At 38.3% G+C, this 19,131-nt stretch overlaps 1 protein-coding gene across 1 annotated transcript in view; it reads left to right on the forward strand.

Moving 5' to 3' along the window:
* Nucleotides 1-10,434: 10,434 nt before the first annotated feature.
* LOC139740763 (nuclear cap-binding protein subunit 1-like) overlaps nucleotides 10,435-19,131 on the forward strand; it is a 28,427-nt gene continuing 19,730 nt past the window's right edge. Inside the window, exons 1-7 of the mRNA XM_071651338.1 lie at nucleotides 10,435-10,536; nucleotides 14,112-14,209; nucleotides 15,862-15,962; nucleotides 16,108-16,192; nucleotides 16,780-17,007; nucleotides 17,506-17,649; nucleotides 18,344-18,559. Of these exons, the coding sequence (XP_071507439.1) occupies nucleotides 10,500-10,536; nucleotides 14,112-14,209; nucleotides 15,862-15,962; nucleotides 16,108-16,192; nucleotides 16,780-17,007; nucleotides 17,506-17,649; nucleotides 18,344-18,559 (909 nt within the window). The 5' untranslated portion in view covers nucleotides 10,435-10,499. The remainder of the gene's footprint in view (nucleotides 10,537-14,111; nucleotides 14,210-15,861; nucleotides 15,963-16,107; nucleotides 16,193-16,779; nucleotides 17,008-17,505; nucleotides 17,650-18,343; nucleotides 18,560-19,131) is intronic.

Here is a 19,131-nt window from a genome sequence, read left to right on the forward strand (position 1 = left end):
CAATTTATGATGATGAGGTTCCGTCTAATTAAGGCCTTGTTTTCAGACTTTAAAGTGAATTTCATATTCATAAATAAGATTCCATTTCATGCATTTTTCTTTCGATTTCACACCACATTTTAGATAGTCAACTTTTTGCATACCCAGAGAGTTTTAGACCCTTCCGTACTTACTAACAGATTGCTACTGACAATCTGTAGCTTGCCATCAATGAACATAGTGTGTGTTATTCCCTAACTGTTCCACGATGTCCATACCTTCACATTGCATTTTAGCAATCCTCTAGCTGTAATTGCAGCCAGGTTTTTGAGTAAAATTTACTGGATGCTTAAAAAATCTTGGCACATTACTGTGAAGTGCATTGATTTGCTAAATGTTCAGGCTAGTTCTGAAATTCTTGTCACAGTGCTAGGTAGGATTAGACTTTCATAGAAAAAGTTTTGTGCGTGAGCCAATGTCTGATATCTACTTGCTTGTATTTCAGACCAAGGGTGTGGAGGTGGACAACAGGCAAAATCAAGACCAACATCAAGGTATACATAGCCAGAGAGAATATTTGAAGCCCATTCCATAAATAGCAAAACTTTGAATTTGTTTCTCTTTTAGTGTGAAATAGCACAGCAGGGTTGAGTTGACAAGGTAGTTCATGAAAAATGTGTGAAGACCAACAGTTTGACACCCTCTATACTAACATGAACATTTCTGGCTTAATGTTGATTATCTCACTAGGTATTTCCAGTCCCACTTGAAAATGCACCATTAAGTTCCGTTAGTTTGTTTCAAAATACTCTGTTATACATGAGATTTATATTTTTTTTTTCTTGAAAAGGCCCATTAGTCTTGAGTAGTACAAGGCTATTTGCATTAACATTTTGCTTTCTACCACCAGGGCCCTGTTTTATCAAAGGATAAATTTAACGTTAAGTCAAGATAATCTATGATTAACTTCTCATATCAACTCCAAGTCCACTTAATCTATGATTAACATCCAAGTTAACGTGAAGTCCGTTTTATCAAGACACCCACAGTTGGAAAAAAAATTAACTTCCTCCAAATCAACATATAAGTTATCTCAACTGCTCCAAATCCATGATTAACTTAACAGTTGATAAATATCATAAGTAGAAACAGTCGAGGTAGACTCAATTGTAAATGAATACTTGAGTGTTATAACATTAGAGATCCTACGTACGCGTAGTGTGCGGAATCTTTACGGTACTCGCGTACGCAGATTTTCGTTGAGCTCGAGATGCGCTAGATCTATCGACCTACTTTCTTCAATACAATGCAAAACGGCGTATTTTGCGGTTCTCTTGCAAACTTATACATTGTACTTCTAATTCAGCGGCTGTAGCGCTAATAATACTGCGTCGCACTAGCAGACTACGCTTCCGTGGCCATGGCAAACAATCATGTTTTTGTTGTTTGTATTGCTTAATGTATTGTATTGTTTTTAAGCAGACAGTACCGGAAACCAGCCTCGTCCCGTGTTTTTTGTTTTGACTAAATCAATAATTAAGTCATGGTGATGAGCTATAACTATAATCGACTATTACGTCCCTTCGTAAAACGGAAACTTGCAGTTCATTTAAAGTTATAGCGGACTTCAAGTTGGATAAAGTTAACGTTGATTTCACAATCAACGCTAACTTTATCTTGATAAAACAGGGCCCAGTTCTTCGTTTTGTATTAGATATAATGAGAGCCTTTAAATTGACAGCATATGGGGCTTTATTTTCATAAAGGTGCTGATAATCAGAATTTCCTGATTTTTGTGTTAAGATTGATAGGTTGGACATGCATCTCTCTCTTTCCACCCCTCTCTGCCTCTCAGACTCATCCCCTGCTACCAACAGACAATCAAATCGCAAGCAGGGCCAAGAGAACCGACGAAGCAGCCAGACACCATTTTCCTGTTCAAAAGCATTCCTGAACTTTCGATTCGACGTCGATGCGATCATGAGAGCATTCGATGGCATCAAGTAATAGATCCGACCAATGATATCAAGATTTCAATGCCTCAGGTCAATATGTGGAGTCCATTGAACTGGTCTTTTCCCTGTGTGTTTTTGTCCGACTGTCAGTGTGTGTGTGTATGTTCTTGTGAACGGCTTCAGTCAGGGATATTGGTGTGTTTTGTCCCGGGCAACTAGGGATATAATTTTGTTTGTTCAGAGAAGTTAAAACAAATGAAAAAGGGCCCTCATAAGGCTTTAGGTGTACCATAGGGGTTTATAATGTACCAGCCTATTCGGCATTAGTGCCTGCATGTGGGCGAGTAAAACTTCACACTATTTATATGAGAAGATTAAAAAATGTTTACATGTATGCACCCGTAACTAATTGATATTGTAAATTTGATGTTTCTCCATTTCAGCCAGTCAGTTTGTACAAAAAAAAAGATAAGTCTTTCAGAAATGAATAATGGAATACAATGTATGCCTAGTTACCTTGAACAACTATCTTATCCCCCCTTTGAAGCCCTTTAATTGTGTAAATGTGTCAGTGTGTGTCTAAAAGGCAGGTCGTAATGTAAAGTATTAAGTGTCTGCCTGGCCTTGTGCTTCTCTGCTGCAAAAGAAGGTTCAGTATTGGTGCTAATTCTCATCAGTCATTTGCTTTTTCTCACAGCAGTAATCTATTCTCTCCCTCTTTGGAGAATATTCAAAGGGTAATTGAATTTCAAAATCTGTATAGTCGGTCACATTCTTTGATAACGATTGGCACGAATACGACAAAGAGACTGCAGCTTGTTTGCTGGGGTAGTGGTATCTGTCACACTTTCATCAACTGGCTTGTATGAATACATTTTTCACCACAGATCATATATTATGAACAGTAGCTATATGTATGCTCACTTCATTTCTTGGCTATTTCAATGTGTTAGTCTCATATTTGAGATGGAGTGTACACAAACAAATGCATTTAAGTACCTGTTAACTCGGGGGGGGGGGGGGGGGGATGTCCTGAATAAAAGGAGTCATCTTTGGCAAATTCAATATAACCGTAGTTTTTGTCAGCGGCAGGGGTGTATCCAGGATTTTTTCTGGAGGGGTCGTAATCAAAATTTTTGGACCTTTGCCTTTGCGAGGGAGCGGAGCGACCGAGCGGGGGGAGGGTGTGGGAGGGGGGTGTCCCCCCTCCCACGGTAAGGAGTTTTTGAATTTTGTATCTTAAAATGGGGCCATTTGGTACATACAAAAGTGACTTTTTCGGCATGGCAGTGCGGCTTAGAAATAAGGTAAATTATGGCATATTAAAACTAAGTTACGAAATTTACGAGGTTTTTGACAATTTGCTGGAACACCGGTCACTTTTTTTCCCTGTTGTAGGCCTATATAGAGTAAAAAGCCCTCAAAAAACAAAAATGTCTTTTACAAAAAGTGGACCTTTTGAAAATTTGGGGGGGTCGTACGACCCTCCCGACCCCCCCTTGCATACACCCATGAGCGGCGTTGTCCGTCCACAGGTTGAGATGACGGGAGCTGTGTAGTCAGTTAGAGCGCATTTAGCTCGCTCTAGTTTCCTTTGTGTTGGAATGCTGCTGTGCATGTAGAGCCGTGTGGCCGTGTAATACTGGACCACTTCAGGGTTCCGTGCAGCATTCCAACCAGAAAGCGTGCCACCTCTTCAGCAGTGCGGAGCAGCCTTGTAAATGTGTAGTATTAAAGCTCCAAACCTGCCAATCTGAGCCTACCCCCAATAGAGGAGCCCCCATGGTCAACTGTCCATATCTGCGACATTTAAATTCTCTCTGATTTGTGAAGATGAAATGAACATCCCCCAAAATTGTCTATAACAGTGTAATAGCATTTCTTTGTAGTTAATGTGCAAAGGAATACATTTCTTTTCAACACTTGTCATTTAAGAATGATAGAAATTTATGCAGAATGAATGATTAAAAAAATTAGCACTTACTACTTGCAGTAGATGAGTACTTCCTAAACTCATTTTTCAATGTAGTCAGGAATTAGATGTATGCTGAATAAGCCTGCATTTTAGAGAATGAATCAATGTAGGTATTAAAGCAGATTGAACTCAAATGAAACAGATGTACAAATGTATGACATGCATTGTACGTAATGTAGTTGAGAGCTTATTCACAGCTACAGTACAGTGCTCACCCGTAGATGTGGTCTATAGGGTAGCAAAAATACCTCAAGAGTCATATTGTATAGAATCCTTTCCTCATCAGATACTTTCTGTACATCGGTAGCGTGATCTTGACCTATGGACCTATTTTGTATCTTCTCTACTTGAGTATTCTACTGACTGCCCCCCCCCCCCCCTTTGTACCACAACAAACAGTTCAGAAACTTTGAATGCAAGGTGCAGACACAGTTATGCTGTGGTTTGTGCTGTTAGAATTGACACACATCTAAAGCTCGCTGCACACTATACGACTCACAACTACGACTTACAGACTTTGGATCTGAAATAAACAAGTGTGTTTATTCTGAGGCTATTGTGATTTATTTCGGATCCAAAGTCTGTCAGTCGTAAGGTCGTAAGTTCTTTTGTGTGCGGCGTGCTTTAGACGCCTGCAGGTTTTGACTCCAGATCTGCAGAACCTAATACAATGAAGGTAATTCTCTGTGTACAAACCTAGTTTTACCAACGATGTTTAGATGCACAAGAGCAAGTCCAGTTCATTGATAAGTGCAATATCAAATGAATGGTGTTGCGTAGTATACATGTTTATGTGATGTGTGTGATAAAACATTGGTCCATGATAGATAGCCTTTGTTTGTTTTTTCAAGGATAATTTGCTTTTGTACTTTTGTAATTTTTTTTTATGCTTGCTATGCCAGTTTTGTATAGAAATGAATTGAGTTGAAAGAAAACCAGAGCATTTTTTTTTTTTTTTTTGCTTCTGCTATTTGATTAATTTCAGCTGTGCCTTCATGTTCAGATAAGAACAAGAAACATCGTCAAGAATTGCTGAAGTCAGAAAACAATAAGTTTCACTGAATGTGTTCACTGTTGTAAATCCTTTCTATGCCTGGGACTTTGGGCAGTGTGTAAAATGCTACAGGATTTGCGGTGCTAATCAGCACTCGAAGCACACAAAGTTTTAAAGGAGTGAGAATTGGAGGATCAGTCTTACCTAGAGGAAAACTCTGTTAACCACCTTGTACTCTCCATGTGTGAATTGTGTATTTCAAGGGCCAGATCTTGGAGAGTGCCACACAAAGTTGAGGACTTCGGTAATATACATTTTGTCTGAATTTATAATTTTTTTAAATGTGCTTATGTCACTAATGAGCCCTATGACTTTCTCAGTGAAGGTACATATCAAACTTGTGCTTTTTTATCAAGAGGCTTGAAATACCCATTGCAAATTTGCTATGTGTACTTACATGTACGTTCTGTACACTTCTTGTCACTTTTTTATTCAAAGCGGAGTACTGTAGCATATTACCTTGACAAGCATGGTGAGTGGAGGATGCAGCCTAACGCATGTAACCCAGTGCTTACATTCACTGGGCATATCACGCTTTGAGGACCACAAGGAATAACAGTGTTTCAGAGGAAAGGGGTTCATGAACACCATCTGGTATTAGCCTTACATGGTAGTGCTTTCAATGAATATCTAACTCTTCAACAAGATTGCAGGGGAGTTAGAAAGCTTACCAGTGCATACATATAGAGAACTTTATAAAGTATCTGGAATGCCCCCAAGTGTTGAGTTACTAAAGTAGGCGAGGTTGTGTTTCTTTTATTGATAAACCCAAATTGGTTAAGAAGTTGAGATGCTGTGAAGGATTTCTTCACTTGACTACTCCCCATTATACTACAGACTAACATTTCCATCAAAAAAATAATATAATAATCCACTGCTTTGTATATTTATGTCTTTCTCCCACCAACGCTGTTGGTCAATAGAGATAACTCAAAGATAAAGTGATATAAAGGTACTTGACTCTCACTGTTATCATCACATACATGTACATGTATCATACACCTGTAGAATCAGTTCCTCCTTTACGATGTACACTGTAATAGTGAAAATGCCCAAACAAACATTGTCAACCTCAGAAACTCTTTGTCTGTACATGAACAGAACACACGAGGAGAGTTTGAGCCTTTGGTGCAGTTGCTCAGAACACTGTAGCAGAGGACTTTTTGCGAAGGGCAAAGAGAAAGCAACAATTTTCAGAGTGGCACAGATGTGCAGAACTGCAAAATACATCTTGTGTATAAGATTTCTTAAACTCATGCAACATAAAAAAAAAATAAATATCCCCTTCAGCTATACTCCACCATGCATTTCAAAGTGTGTCAGTCACTGTTCTCTGCTTATGTTGTGTGTAATCAACTGTGCATGTGATTGACTTTTGATTTCAAAAGTGTGCAGTGTGCAAGAAATGACCACCAGTACCATACCAGTAAAAAGAAAAAAATTACAGTGTACGCTCTTCAGCTCTCTACACATGAAGCACTCCTATCTAAATCATACACATGTGTAAATGTAATAGACGTACAGCTGTATGTACAGTCAACCTTGCTCAAGTCGACCTGCATACATTGTAAGTCGAATACATTTGTAATTGCCTACGGTAAGTCAAAGGTCTTTTCAAGCCCTCTTTTCTTCATATTCTATTGATTTTAACCCCTCATACACTGTACTACATGTAAGTCAAATTTTCTCTGAGTTGAAGCCACAAATATATTTCTTCAGTCCAAATACTGTAGATTTGACTTAGGTGAGGTTGACTGCATCTAATATGTGTCTGTATGAATGATGTATGAGTATAAATCATGCAAAGTACAGTGTACAAATCTACACAAACACACATACACACACACACACACACACACACACACAGTTGCCACATACGCACACATGTATGTATGCGTACATTGAATGTACTGCTACATTGAATTCATTAGTTTAATGTAGTACATCTGTATTAGGAAATTACACCACACAAATTCTTCAATGTGACAAATTGTTCCAAATGCAATTGAACATTTAATAATAAACTTTTTTTTTTTTTTTAAATGCATTGTACAGTACATTGATAAATGCCGATAATGCCTTTTGTTACATGTAAACTGAGTGTAAGAACAAACTACTTTTACACATCTTTAAACCAAATATGGCACATGATTGCACTGAGAAAGTGCATACATGTATAAACCTCCAGTTACAGTGTACAGCTGCTGGTACTTGTACACATGTACAATACCATTTCAACCACAGTGGTCTATCAAAGCCAGAAAATGGAATGAATTTTTCTGACTTCTGTGCATACTACATTGTACAAAGTAATAATCAAGAGAGTACAATGTACATGGTATGTGAATGTACAACTACATGTGTATAAAACTGCAGTTCTAAGGATTATTATGCAAGCAGAGTTGGGGTACAGGAGTGTGTAGAGTGTAATTCCACATAAGAAACTGTCAAACCATCATCTATTCACACCATCACTGACATGGCACACGATGACAAAACCCTACACCAGCCAACCACTTGGCCTGAATATTCTTGGAAGCTGAATCTCACACATGCCACACATACATTGTACATGTATGTTCAACATGCAATGCAAAGTAAATCCATGTTACAAGTGATTTGTGTTCATCCTTCTGACTAGAGGTGAATGTTATCATTTACATAAGGTGGTCATTGAGATCAGTATACATTGTACATTGTACATTTTAAACATTAAAATATCCACCACTAATACAATATATGTAGTAAATTCTAGTTCACTTCTTGGTTCTGATCTACAGCATGGGCTGAATCTGCTTCTGAATTAAACCTTTCTTTACTATTAAAAGACAGTTTTAATTTACATATGAATCATGACACTACAGGTGTACATGCAAAGTCCAAATAAAATTCACAGATTTTACATGAATGGTTGCAACACATTTCATACTGGAGCAATTTAAGGCACATCCTTTAATATGATAGTGTAATCCAAGCATTATTACTCTGAATTGGTACTGCGTGTATAATAATCCATATGGACATGATTTTGTCGACTGGAGAGAAAAGCAATGCAATGCATGTACAGAGAGTTGGAGGCCGTACAAAGACAAAACTACATTATACAGTGTAAGTGGAACCTAAAAGTACAGTGTACATTTAAGTTGATCTGCAGTTGTAAAATGCACAATCTGTCATGCCTTGGGACACATACCTCCTTTTGTTTTGGAATTCCATCACTCTGGAATGCAACACAAAACTAGAAAAGGAAGTACAGCTGTACAGACTTTATAACATCAAATCACCCTTTGCACTGAAAGAATGGCAAGTCCTGCTGTGACCGTTAAAATCTACAAATCTTGCTAAAAGATCACCTTCACTGGATCATGGGCATCATGTAGCATTGACAAAGGCCTACAACATAAACTACACAAACTGGTTTCTAAGTCTGGGCATTTTTGAAGATGTACACGTATGTACACCATACAGTGTACGTTGATTTGGGAATCTACAGAAACATGTACAGTGTATTCACATTTACACTGTAATACTACAACTGTAGTCATTGCATACATTTCAATTGTAAGAAAAGACTGGCTGAGATATAACTACACACAGCCCAGTCGCTGTATAGCCGAGATACATGTAGTTCATTCAAAATTGGTTTGGGTTAATGGGAGCTTACCCTTAAAATCTTTTAAAATTCCAAAACACATACACTTTAGAGCCTACAAAAAAGGTCAAATAAATCAAACATTTTGGCAATTTTTTTCTGATCATCCCTCTTCTCAACCATAACTCACACCATGTACTTGCATTGAAATTCTGGTACGTGCATGTACAAAATCATGTTTTGGTAGAAGCCAATACTTATGCAGTGTAGCGCTATCATGATATGTACATATACAGGTACAACAGTCTATTTAACCCAGCCGCAGCATATCATCCTAATGTCCAATGGCAAATGTTTAAAGTTTAAACTATGATTTTGAAATCGGCAGAATCTATCCGCAATTGGCTAGAAAATGAATCTTCTGGTATTAATGGAAATCAAATCCATTTGAGTCTCTCTGAGGATTTAGACTCATTATTACTTTCAATGAGTTTTAAAATGATGGACAGTAGTAGTACTAGTGCTGACAGCAAAAATCTAGCTGGGCCTATGTCCTGATCAAGTGCCAGTGGTTTGTAGTTCTAAGTGGTGACCAACATTCAATGTTCTTGCAATTCCTGATTATACAGTGTTGTCGCCATTGATCTTCGGTCTTCTTTTGATCTTGAAGATCACAAATCGTCAGTATTCAGTCAATTATCCTGGTTAAACTGTGAAACATTGTTTATAGTAGAGGGAGTCTACATAGCGTTAATCTAAGTAAGTGTAACTACCCTTGCTCATTCCTGGGAAGCTGCATAATGGTTGTCTTCTTGTTCACAACGTCAACACCATTTCATGACACAATTTTAAAATGAAACCCACAGTGTGTCAGTGTTGGCGTTGGGCAATGTTGGGCGATGGCTACACGTAGACAAAAAGATCCGTCTGTGCGGAGGAGTCTTTTATTTTTTTTACTCTAACGTTATCGCTCTCCTCCGACGCAGTCTCCGCGGAACATATCTCCGACGACCAGATACAGACTGATCTCTTGGTCAAGGCGACGCTAGCATGGCGCTTGAATGGACGTTCCATCACAATTATGCCGATGGGTGTGGCCAGTTTCCGTGATCTTTGCAAGGAGCCATCCGCTGTACACAACACTTACAGGCACTCCACCTTTTTCTTGTAGTTTGCCAATCATTACTAGTTACAATAATTATGTGAATAAATTTACAGCCTCGTCATCAAGCATTCCTGTCTTCCTCATCATCTTCCTCTTCGTTCATCTGCATTATGGGAAACTGGGCAGCCATTGCTGGGTTGTTCAGGTGGTTCAGGAATGAGGTGAGAAGTGATTTATTTATGTGGTCTGTCTGAGTGAGTTTCCGTTCTTCATCGGTCGTGTTATCCCCGTTATCACCGGGAGCAGCATCCCCGGCATCACCACCGGTCGCGTCCACATCCATAACTTCTACGTTGCCATTGGGAAGGTGTTCCCCGTTTCCCTCTTGTTCAGCGGATGACTGGGGAGTATTTAACCCTTCAGCCATGACAGTTAAACTCTGGGACACTTGGCTGACAAATCAATGTCTGTGATGAGATGATGGGTCTGTAACTCCCCAAAGTCGACAAGTTTGTAGCTGGCCAGACAGTTGAATATCACAGAAATCAATGAGGAAGTTGCAGCTGCACACTAACGTTAGACCTACGCGTAGTGCATGGTACGGTATTTTATTGTGTGATGTGATATATCTCTATGAGTGGGACCAAGGAGCTACAGCACCCGTACGCGTACACCATATACACTGTACACGTACGCGTACAACTGTACAGTAATACTGCATGCTTCGTGCGTGGTACATGTATTGCATTGCACGTTCGTTCCACATGCAAAACGCGCCGCTTCTGAAAGAAAGACCCTCGACGGGAGCAGGAAAGTAGAGGAAAACAACGCGAAAAATCATGTCCAGAAGAAGAAAATATCACGATGACGAAGAAGGTACGCAAAGTGATGTTGAATGATTTTTCAAATCTTTGATTTCTAAGGGTTTATCTCGTTTTGATTTTGAACAGCATGAAATATCAAAAACATTGTCACTAAATGTCAGCTATTATTTCTGTGGTCCCATCTATGATATAATGTGTGGTAAACTTGATAACAGGGGCCTACAGCAGTGACGCACTCCATCCCCAGTGAAAGGCCAGGGCAAGTTTGCAGATCTTTTTATGCATGTGATATGCGCAGACATGATTTGAAATGAGATATGCCCAATATACAATACCATATTAGATCTAAGATTTCTTTCACCTCAAAAATTATGGGTTTCTTTCAGACAAAGACAATGACACATTGCTGTATTTTCATTGACAGATTGAAGAAAACCAGGTTGCAGTCAAGATTTAGTTGGATTTGCTTGCAAGCTTAAATGCAGTTTATGTAAATTATATACATGTGTGTGTAGACATAATCTTTACAGTGTACAACATGCAGAGCTGTATAGTTGGGGGTTTGTGTGTGTGTGTGTGTGTGTGTGTGTGTGTGCAAAGTAAACAAATTTTGCCACTCCACTGCAATGATTAAATCGATAGCATACATTGTACCGGTGCTCTGCTTTGTATCACATCACATCACATCACATCTGATACGGAAGTAGAGGACTGGTCCTGTAGTATTCCGGTCTCATCATCTTCAACTTTGTTGCTTTATGTGCGTTGAGGAGCAGAGGTTTTGAATTTTTCCCCCCTCCAATGTCTGTCTAATAAATCTTTGAAATTATTAATCGAGGAAGCTTCAACAACATTAGCAGGCAATCTGTTCCAGTCGGCAACTACTCTCTGGCTGAAAAATGTACTTCTCAGTTCTAATCTTGAACGTTTGGTGAAGAGCTTGTATGTATGACCTCTTGTTGATGAGTGGATGGCTGGTTCGAAAAACATGTCACCAGAAATCCCCAACTTTCCATTGAGCAATTTATAAACAGTAATCATGTCGCCTCTTCGTCTCCTGTAGTATAATGAGTGTAGGTTGAGTTTTTCCAGGCGTTGTTCATATGACAAACATTTGAGTTCAGGAATCATACGAGTGGCTCTTCTCTGCACTCTTTCAACTTTGTCAGAGTCCATTTTATATCTCAAGTGCCATAAAATGTTGCCGTACTCCAAATGAGGTCGAACCAAAGATACGAACAAAATAGGAAGTATTTCCGTTGTCATTTGTGAGAATGTCCTGTGTATAATCCCAAGTGTTTGATTTGCCTTTTGGACAGCTGCTGAGACATGTTGATGGAAATTTAATTCTTCATCTATTATAACGCCAAGGTCCTTTTCCTGCTTGGTTGCTTCCAACTCTACACTATTCATTCTGTAGTTTTCCCTTGGGTTATTTTTTCCAATATAAAGAATCTTGCATTTACTAACGTTGAAATCAAGTTGCCATCTTTTACTCCATTCATCAGCATGAGTTAGGTCAGTTTGAAGCGATTCCTGTTTTGAGGCTGTACTGACATCACCGATGATTTTGGTGTCGTCGGCAAACATAAATACTGAGTTATTCATTATATTTGGCAAATCATTTATAAAAATAACAAAAAGGACCGGTCCGAGTACACTTCCTTGCGGAATTCCACTGCTAACTTGACTCCAGTCTGAACTTTCACCATTTATCACGACTCTTTGTTCCCTTCCAGTTGTGAATGCTTTGATCCATGAATACAGTTTTCCATCAATGCCATAAGATATCAATTTTTTCAAAAGCCTCTCATGAGGAACAGAGTCGAAGGCTTTACAAAAGTCTAAATATACTATATCAATAGGAAACCCAGTATCAAGTTTCTGAGTTATTTCCTCCATTGCACAAAGGAGCTGAGTCATACAGGACCGTTTTGGAGTGAATCCATGTTGACAGTCTGAAAGCAAGTTATACTTCAAAAGATGCTGCATGACCGCATCTCGGACTAGACTCTCCATCACCTTTCCAACAACAGAAGTTAAACTTATTGGCCGATAATTCTCAACACATTTTTTACTTCCCTTTTTATGTATAGGAGTTATGTTGCCTAGTTTCCAGTCTCTGGGAAGAAAGCCTTCGTCCAGCGACTTGTGGAAGATAATTTGTAATGGAACAGAAATAGACCGTGCCGTCTCCTTTAACAATCTTGGATGCATTTCATCTGGGCCTGGAGATTTACTTGCGTTCAAATTTAACAGTTTCTTCTCCACCCTTTCTTCTGTGATAATCAAACTATCTAACATAGGTCCAGCATGCTGCCAGTCAATGTCAGGCATATTAGTCAAATCTTCTTTCACAAATACACTTGTGAAAAAATTGTTCAATAATTTTGCCTTTTCACTATCACTGCTATAACAGTTTCCTTCTTTACTGACTAAATCACTAATTCCAGATCTTTTCTTTATTTTTCTATTTGCATATTTCCAGAATTTCTTTGGATTTGTAGCCACCTCTTTTGCTAATGATTGTTCATACTCTCTGCAGTCTTGTCTTGTCACATATCGTAATTGGTTACGAATCTTTGCATATTTGGCATAATCTACAACACTTTCTGTGCTAGCATACAACTTCCATGCTTTATTCTTTTTTCTAGACAGCTGTAATGCTTCTTTCGAAATATAAGGACTCTTACTCAAGATTTAGTTGGATTTGCTTGCAAGCTTAAATGCAGTTTATGTAAATTATATACATGTGTGTGTAGACATAATCTTTACAGTGTACAACATGCAGAGCTGTATAGTTGGGGGTTTGTGTGTGTGTGTGTGTGTGTGTGTGTGTGCAAAGTAAACAAATTTTATGTAGATTAAATTTTATATTTAGTAGTTATAGTACTGTATGTATTGCACTGCAAAGTATACAATGACTATGAGTATGATGCTGTAATTGAGAATTGGAGCAAAATTTCAATATTTTGACCCTCCTTGTTACAATCTTTTGACTTTGGTTCATTTTTGTGGTAGGTAGTGTACAGTTGTAGCTGTAGTGATCAAGCGAGCAATACATTTTGATGAAAAATGTTCACCTGAAAGGTATAAAGGTTCATAATTGATCCAGATGTTAACTTAAATTGTACAGTACTTCACAACTTTTAAGTGCAAATCTCAGAGAGAACAGGTTTCGACCTGTCAGAGTCACTTCTTCAGCTCTGACTGTCGTTGTAGCTGGTAAGCATTCACCCATTATGAATGCATGGGCAATGAGGCACCTTTTGCATTGTTAAACATCCAAAATTTCCCTAATCACCAGTTACCAATTCCGAAACCGAATCTACATTTATACATTGATATGTTTTGGGGGAAAGTTCTCATTGTGTTCCATTGGTTCATACATTGTATCTGTGTGGGGCCTTTAGTCAGTTTCAAGTCAAACTCAAAGTAAAAATTGCAAAGTCAATGCCCTCATATTGAAATATTGCACAATTTGTTAATATAAGTTTCATAAGGCCAGGTCTACCCATACATCCCTCTTTATGTTATCTCAAAATGTCAAAATTAATGTTCTTTCCTTTCTCCCCCTTTTTATTTCTTTCCTCCTTTTTTTTTTTCTTTTTTTTTTTTTGCCTACAGATATGGACACTGGCCATCGATCGTCTAAAAGACGTAGGCCTGATAATGCACAGATTGAAGAGAGATTGGAGTCCCTTATAACAAGGGTCGGAGAAAAGGTGAAGTACATGTAGAATGCATCTCTATTTTCTCTAAACCGGTGTTTAAACATTTTGTAGTGTCTTTATGTGAACACTGAACAGAAGAGAACTGAGCAGTTTATGTGTACCAGACCATGAGTGACTTTAGACAAAGTGCGCATGGTTTGTTTACTTTAAAATGTGTACATATTACATTGTAGCACAAATGCATTATTACATACATGCTTATATGTTTGTGTGTACTTTGTAGGACAGATACCTTATTATTTTAGGACAGTGATTAGCATGTGACTTCTTTCAATTGGATACTGAATTGCATCGTATTTTATTTGATTACTCTTTCTATTCATTTTGACATATCATATGTGTACGTGCTATGATATATTATGTACAATTGTTCATCAGGCAAGCATACAAGATCAATGTACATTGTTTGAGTAAAATTGAGGAAAGCCTCACAGGCACATGTTCATTAATATTTTGGTTGATATGTTATCATACAGACTGTATATATTCAGACAATGCTAATGAAACATCTGATAACGGAGATTGAATTTCTATCAGCAGTGTCACCATTGCACTGTGACTTTGATATGGCTTGATTAGAGATCTCCATTTCTTTGTTTCAAATGTCACTTATATTACAAGGGGTCTTCCTAAGCTTTCAATCCAAGCAGAATCTTTGTCAAAGGCAAAATGACAAACATGTAGGGAAAGCTATCACTATGTCCATGCTGCTACTCACAACAAGCATAGTCTGAGGAGTGCTGGGGACACAAAACAATGAAAACAAAAGGGATACCCTACTTTTAGAAGTCAGGGGCAATGAGCCACACAGGGGGATTAAAGCAAGGGGATGAACACAGACAATAGCCAGAGATGGTCCAGTGATGATCCCAAGGATCATGACTACAAGACAACCTGTGAGAGATGAAGATGAATAGGGAGACAACATCAAACAAAAACAAAAGGAACAACACAAGGGTGAAGAATAGGAAAAGAGTGAACTAGCAATAGCATTGGGGGAGGGGGGTAGAACACGCAGTGAACCCAAATCGAGTTGTATGCTAGATGTGGCAAAAATAAAAATGAGAGCCACTTAAAACAAATGCAAAGTACAAAACATATCTTTGATGTATATTTTTTTTAAAAGAAGAAGCAATACATACTATGAAGGAGTGCTTCGATAAAGCAAATATCCTCTTTGTGTATAATTGCTGGTGATGAATTCAACATGCATTGTCTGGAATATTCAATGTATATCGGCATACACATACTTTTCAATGGTCATTGAAGGAAGTTATTTACTTCACACAAATTCAAGAAATCATTTTATGATTATATTTTGTGAGATAAAAAAAGATATGTAAGTCAGTGATATAATGATTTCACCAATGACCCAGCTGGCATAGTTTTTCTTTCAAGATGTTTTGACGGATTAAGTGTGTATATTCAGACAATGTTACTCTTGTACCTGGGTACTTGTCATAATCTTCTCAGATTTCACATTTCCTTTTTGCTTTGTTCTTTTGCACTCCTTATTTTCTTGTCATTACAGTAGTAATAGTTATCCCAAGGAGGTACTAGGCGAGCTCGCCTACTACCTCCTTGGTTATACATGGTAGTTATGTGTTATCATCTAATTTCTCCTCTTTGTGTTTCATGTGTAGAGTACATCATCTCTTGAAAGTAACTTGGAGGGTTTGGCAGGTGTCTTGGAAGCCGACTTACCCAACTACAAATCAAAGATCATCAAAATATTGTGTGACTGGTAAGTTCAAATCCCATCTTCTGCATACATGGGCATTTACATTTCAGCAGGTTTTAGTTGCTCCTTCTAAAAATGTATTTTGCTTTTGTAGATGTGAACATTAAACTCTGCTCTCTGTATCTTGTCATTGCTTTGTTTCTTGCAGTGCTGTTGCTTTGCCGGAGAAGATCACCGTCTACACCACACTTGTTGGACTCCTCAATGCTAAGAACTACAGTTGTGGGGGAGAGGTAAGCTATGGCTATCCAGTTACACACTGAAAGTGAAAGCAAGTAAAAGAATACAATGTATACTTTAAAACCGGAAATGTTCGCATGCATTTTAATTTCGGGAATATCACACGATCCAGAATCAGTGAGAGATCCAATTCATGAAAATGTCATGCCGCGAACATGTCTTGCATTACAGTAATCAACACAGGATATAGGGATTTAATACTTTCTACACACATTTCAAGATATGACATAAACGAAACAACACCCAGTGTGATGTATGACAGGCTGTGTGTAGGTATGACATGAGGAAATAATTTGTTGCTGGTTCCCAGTTCAATTGAAATGCACAGGGAGACATTTCAGAATGAAAAAGAAGAAACTAAATAGTAGCAGGTATAATGGCAAATGTTGCAATCAGAATGCACAAAAACCAATTTTAATTTTAGTCAACAAAGCAGGAGACCATAAACTATTCATTTTGTTTATTTTAGTGTAACATAATGATAATTGATGAACAAGACATAATTTTTGTACTCACTACAGTTAATTACACATAGACAAATGATCGTGAAGTAATGATTTCTTACTTTTCTCTTACGCAGTTCATTGAAGCACTCGGGAAGAATATGAAAGATTTTATGAAAAGCAATGAGTGGAATAAAGCCAGGTATGTTGTCCGCTTCTTCGCCGACCTTGTGAACTGCCGTGTGATCGAGGTGGCCTCACTGATGTCCCTGTACGAAAACTTTGTAGCTGTCACCATGGAGTCAGATATTCCTCAAGTTCGCTCAGATTGGTTCATCTATGCAGTTCTCAACAGCTTGCCATGGGTATGTTGCAACTTAAAACAGTTGACTCGATCTGAAGTCATTGAAACCAAGATGCAAGAAATAGAAACAGTTGAACATGATATAATGATAAGTGCAAGATACTGTGACACACTATTCAAGTCTATTATGATAGTAATGTCAGTTTTGAATAGGGTCTCAAAAAACAAAGTGGTCATAGTAAAAGGTGGGACCCACGTTTTACTCTGACCACTTTGTTTCATTTTGTTTTTAGATATCTCGGCCATTGCAAAGCCTATCATCTACTAGACTGAATTCCTCTTAGAATTGTATGCTCTTTCATGTTTCATAAGAGGTTTTAAACGATCTCACAAGAAGTTAAAATCTGAATCCCCCCATCCTCAACCGAAACTATACCATCCCTTTTTAATAAGTATCTGTTCTGTCAGACAAGGCAATTAGCAGAGTAAAGACCATTACAGAATAAGGATATTTTGGTCTGTTGTTATTGATATGTCTATCTTGATTATATTATGGCAGGTTGGCTGCACTCTGGATGAGAAAAAGGGTGAGGAGCTGACCAAGCTAATGAAGACAATCGAGGAGTACCTTGGCAAGCGAAAGAAAGATCACGTCCCTTTCCTCCGCGTGTGGCACGGAGATAGCGCCCATGAACAGCAAGATGTGAGTTTGAGTAATCAGCATAAATTATTATCCATGTCATTGTGAGAATCATCTGCACGTGATGAGAAAATTACCTTTGATTCCTGTCTTGCAAATTTACCACTTGCTTTTTATGCCTGAAAACACATTTTGAGATTCTAAACAATGTGAGTATAGATATGCAGACTGGATTGATACTGTTTTGTCTGAAGTTTTTGATAGCTTCCTTTTAATTGCCTGCCTAATATCATGCTTGTTTTCTTTGAGTATTTTTTTGATTTTTTTTATTTTTATTTTTTTGTGTGCTCAGGCAGGTGTAAAGATGAATTTTGAGTGTGCTTAATTTCATGGACAGTCACAACAATTGAACAGGCATGTGAAACATCTTTCTCATGCCATTGCAGTTAAGGGCTTTGGCAGCACAATCCATCCTATGGTAAAAGTTACCTGGCCCACATTTTGACAGCAAAGTGGAAGTCACCCTCACTACGGGACTCGTGAACATGAATAAAAAGCCCTTCAAATATAACACTTATTATACTCTTACAATACCTAGCTTGAAATCAAAGATATGAAGTAATGTAACATATAAAAAGCAAGAAATTCTGTACCAGTTTTATGCCACTGGAAACGTGCCAAAATGTCCACTTTGAGATTATACAGCAGATGATAAGACTGTAGGCAAATGTTTGGAGCGCTTTGTTTTCTCTCTCAGTACCTCGACAGCCTCTGGCAGCAGGTGACCAAACTGCGGCGGGACCAGTGGCTGGAGAAGATCATCATGCGCCCCTACATGGCCTTCCACTCGGTCCTCTCGGAGGCCCTGGTCCACAATCTGCCCCCGTTCACGCCCCCGGCCCACTCCTCTGAGCTGGTCTACCCCATTCCCACTGTGGTCTTCAGGATGTTTGATCCCACCGATGCCCCGGAGGTGAGGCTTTCACGAGTTCTGTTGTCTATTTGAGCAAACAAACAAGTGTGTCACATACTGTATACGCTGTTTTTTTAGCTTACAGATATTTTCGGGAATGAGGAGGTCATAGACATTTTCGCGAGATGTTGTTTTCACGAATTGATGCCAACACTGACGTAAATGCACTATTACCCTAGCACATGGAGACATTTTAGGGTGTTGTCAAATTTGCAATCCAGCTATTATTCACAAAATTCACGAAAATTAAACCCTCGCAAAAATAACAGCTTATACTGTACATATTACAGGGATTATAACAAATACGCATCTTTTACTTGATGTGGTGAAAGTCTGAATTTCTGCAGAATTGAACAAGGGCTTGTGAAATGCATAACATTTGTTTTTCATTTGTACAAATGTATGTGTGTGTGTTTATATTTTGTGAAGTCATGAACAATAGCCAGATTATTTACTTCCATTGAGGGGATTTTCCCATCAAGGCCAATCATATTTGTTCCCCACTGCTTTTTAAGAACACTGCTGGTGAATTAGGAGAAACTATATGTAGAGTGAAGGAGGGAGCACACTAT

This window comes from Diadema antillarum, unplaced genomic scaffold, assembly GCF_040938485.1.
Source record: "Diadema antillarum isolate AM-2024a unplaced genomic scaffold, OU_Dant_1.0 seq00000878_RagTag, whole genome shotgun sequence".
NCBI classification, from domain to species: domain Eukaryota; kingdom Metazoa; phylum Echinodermata; class Echinoidea; order Diadematoida; family Diadematidae; genus Diadema; species Diadema antillarum.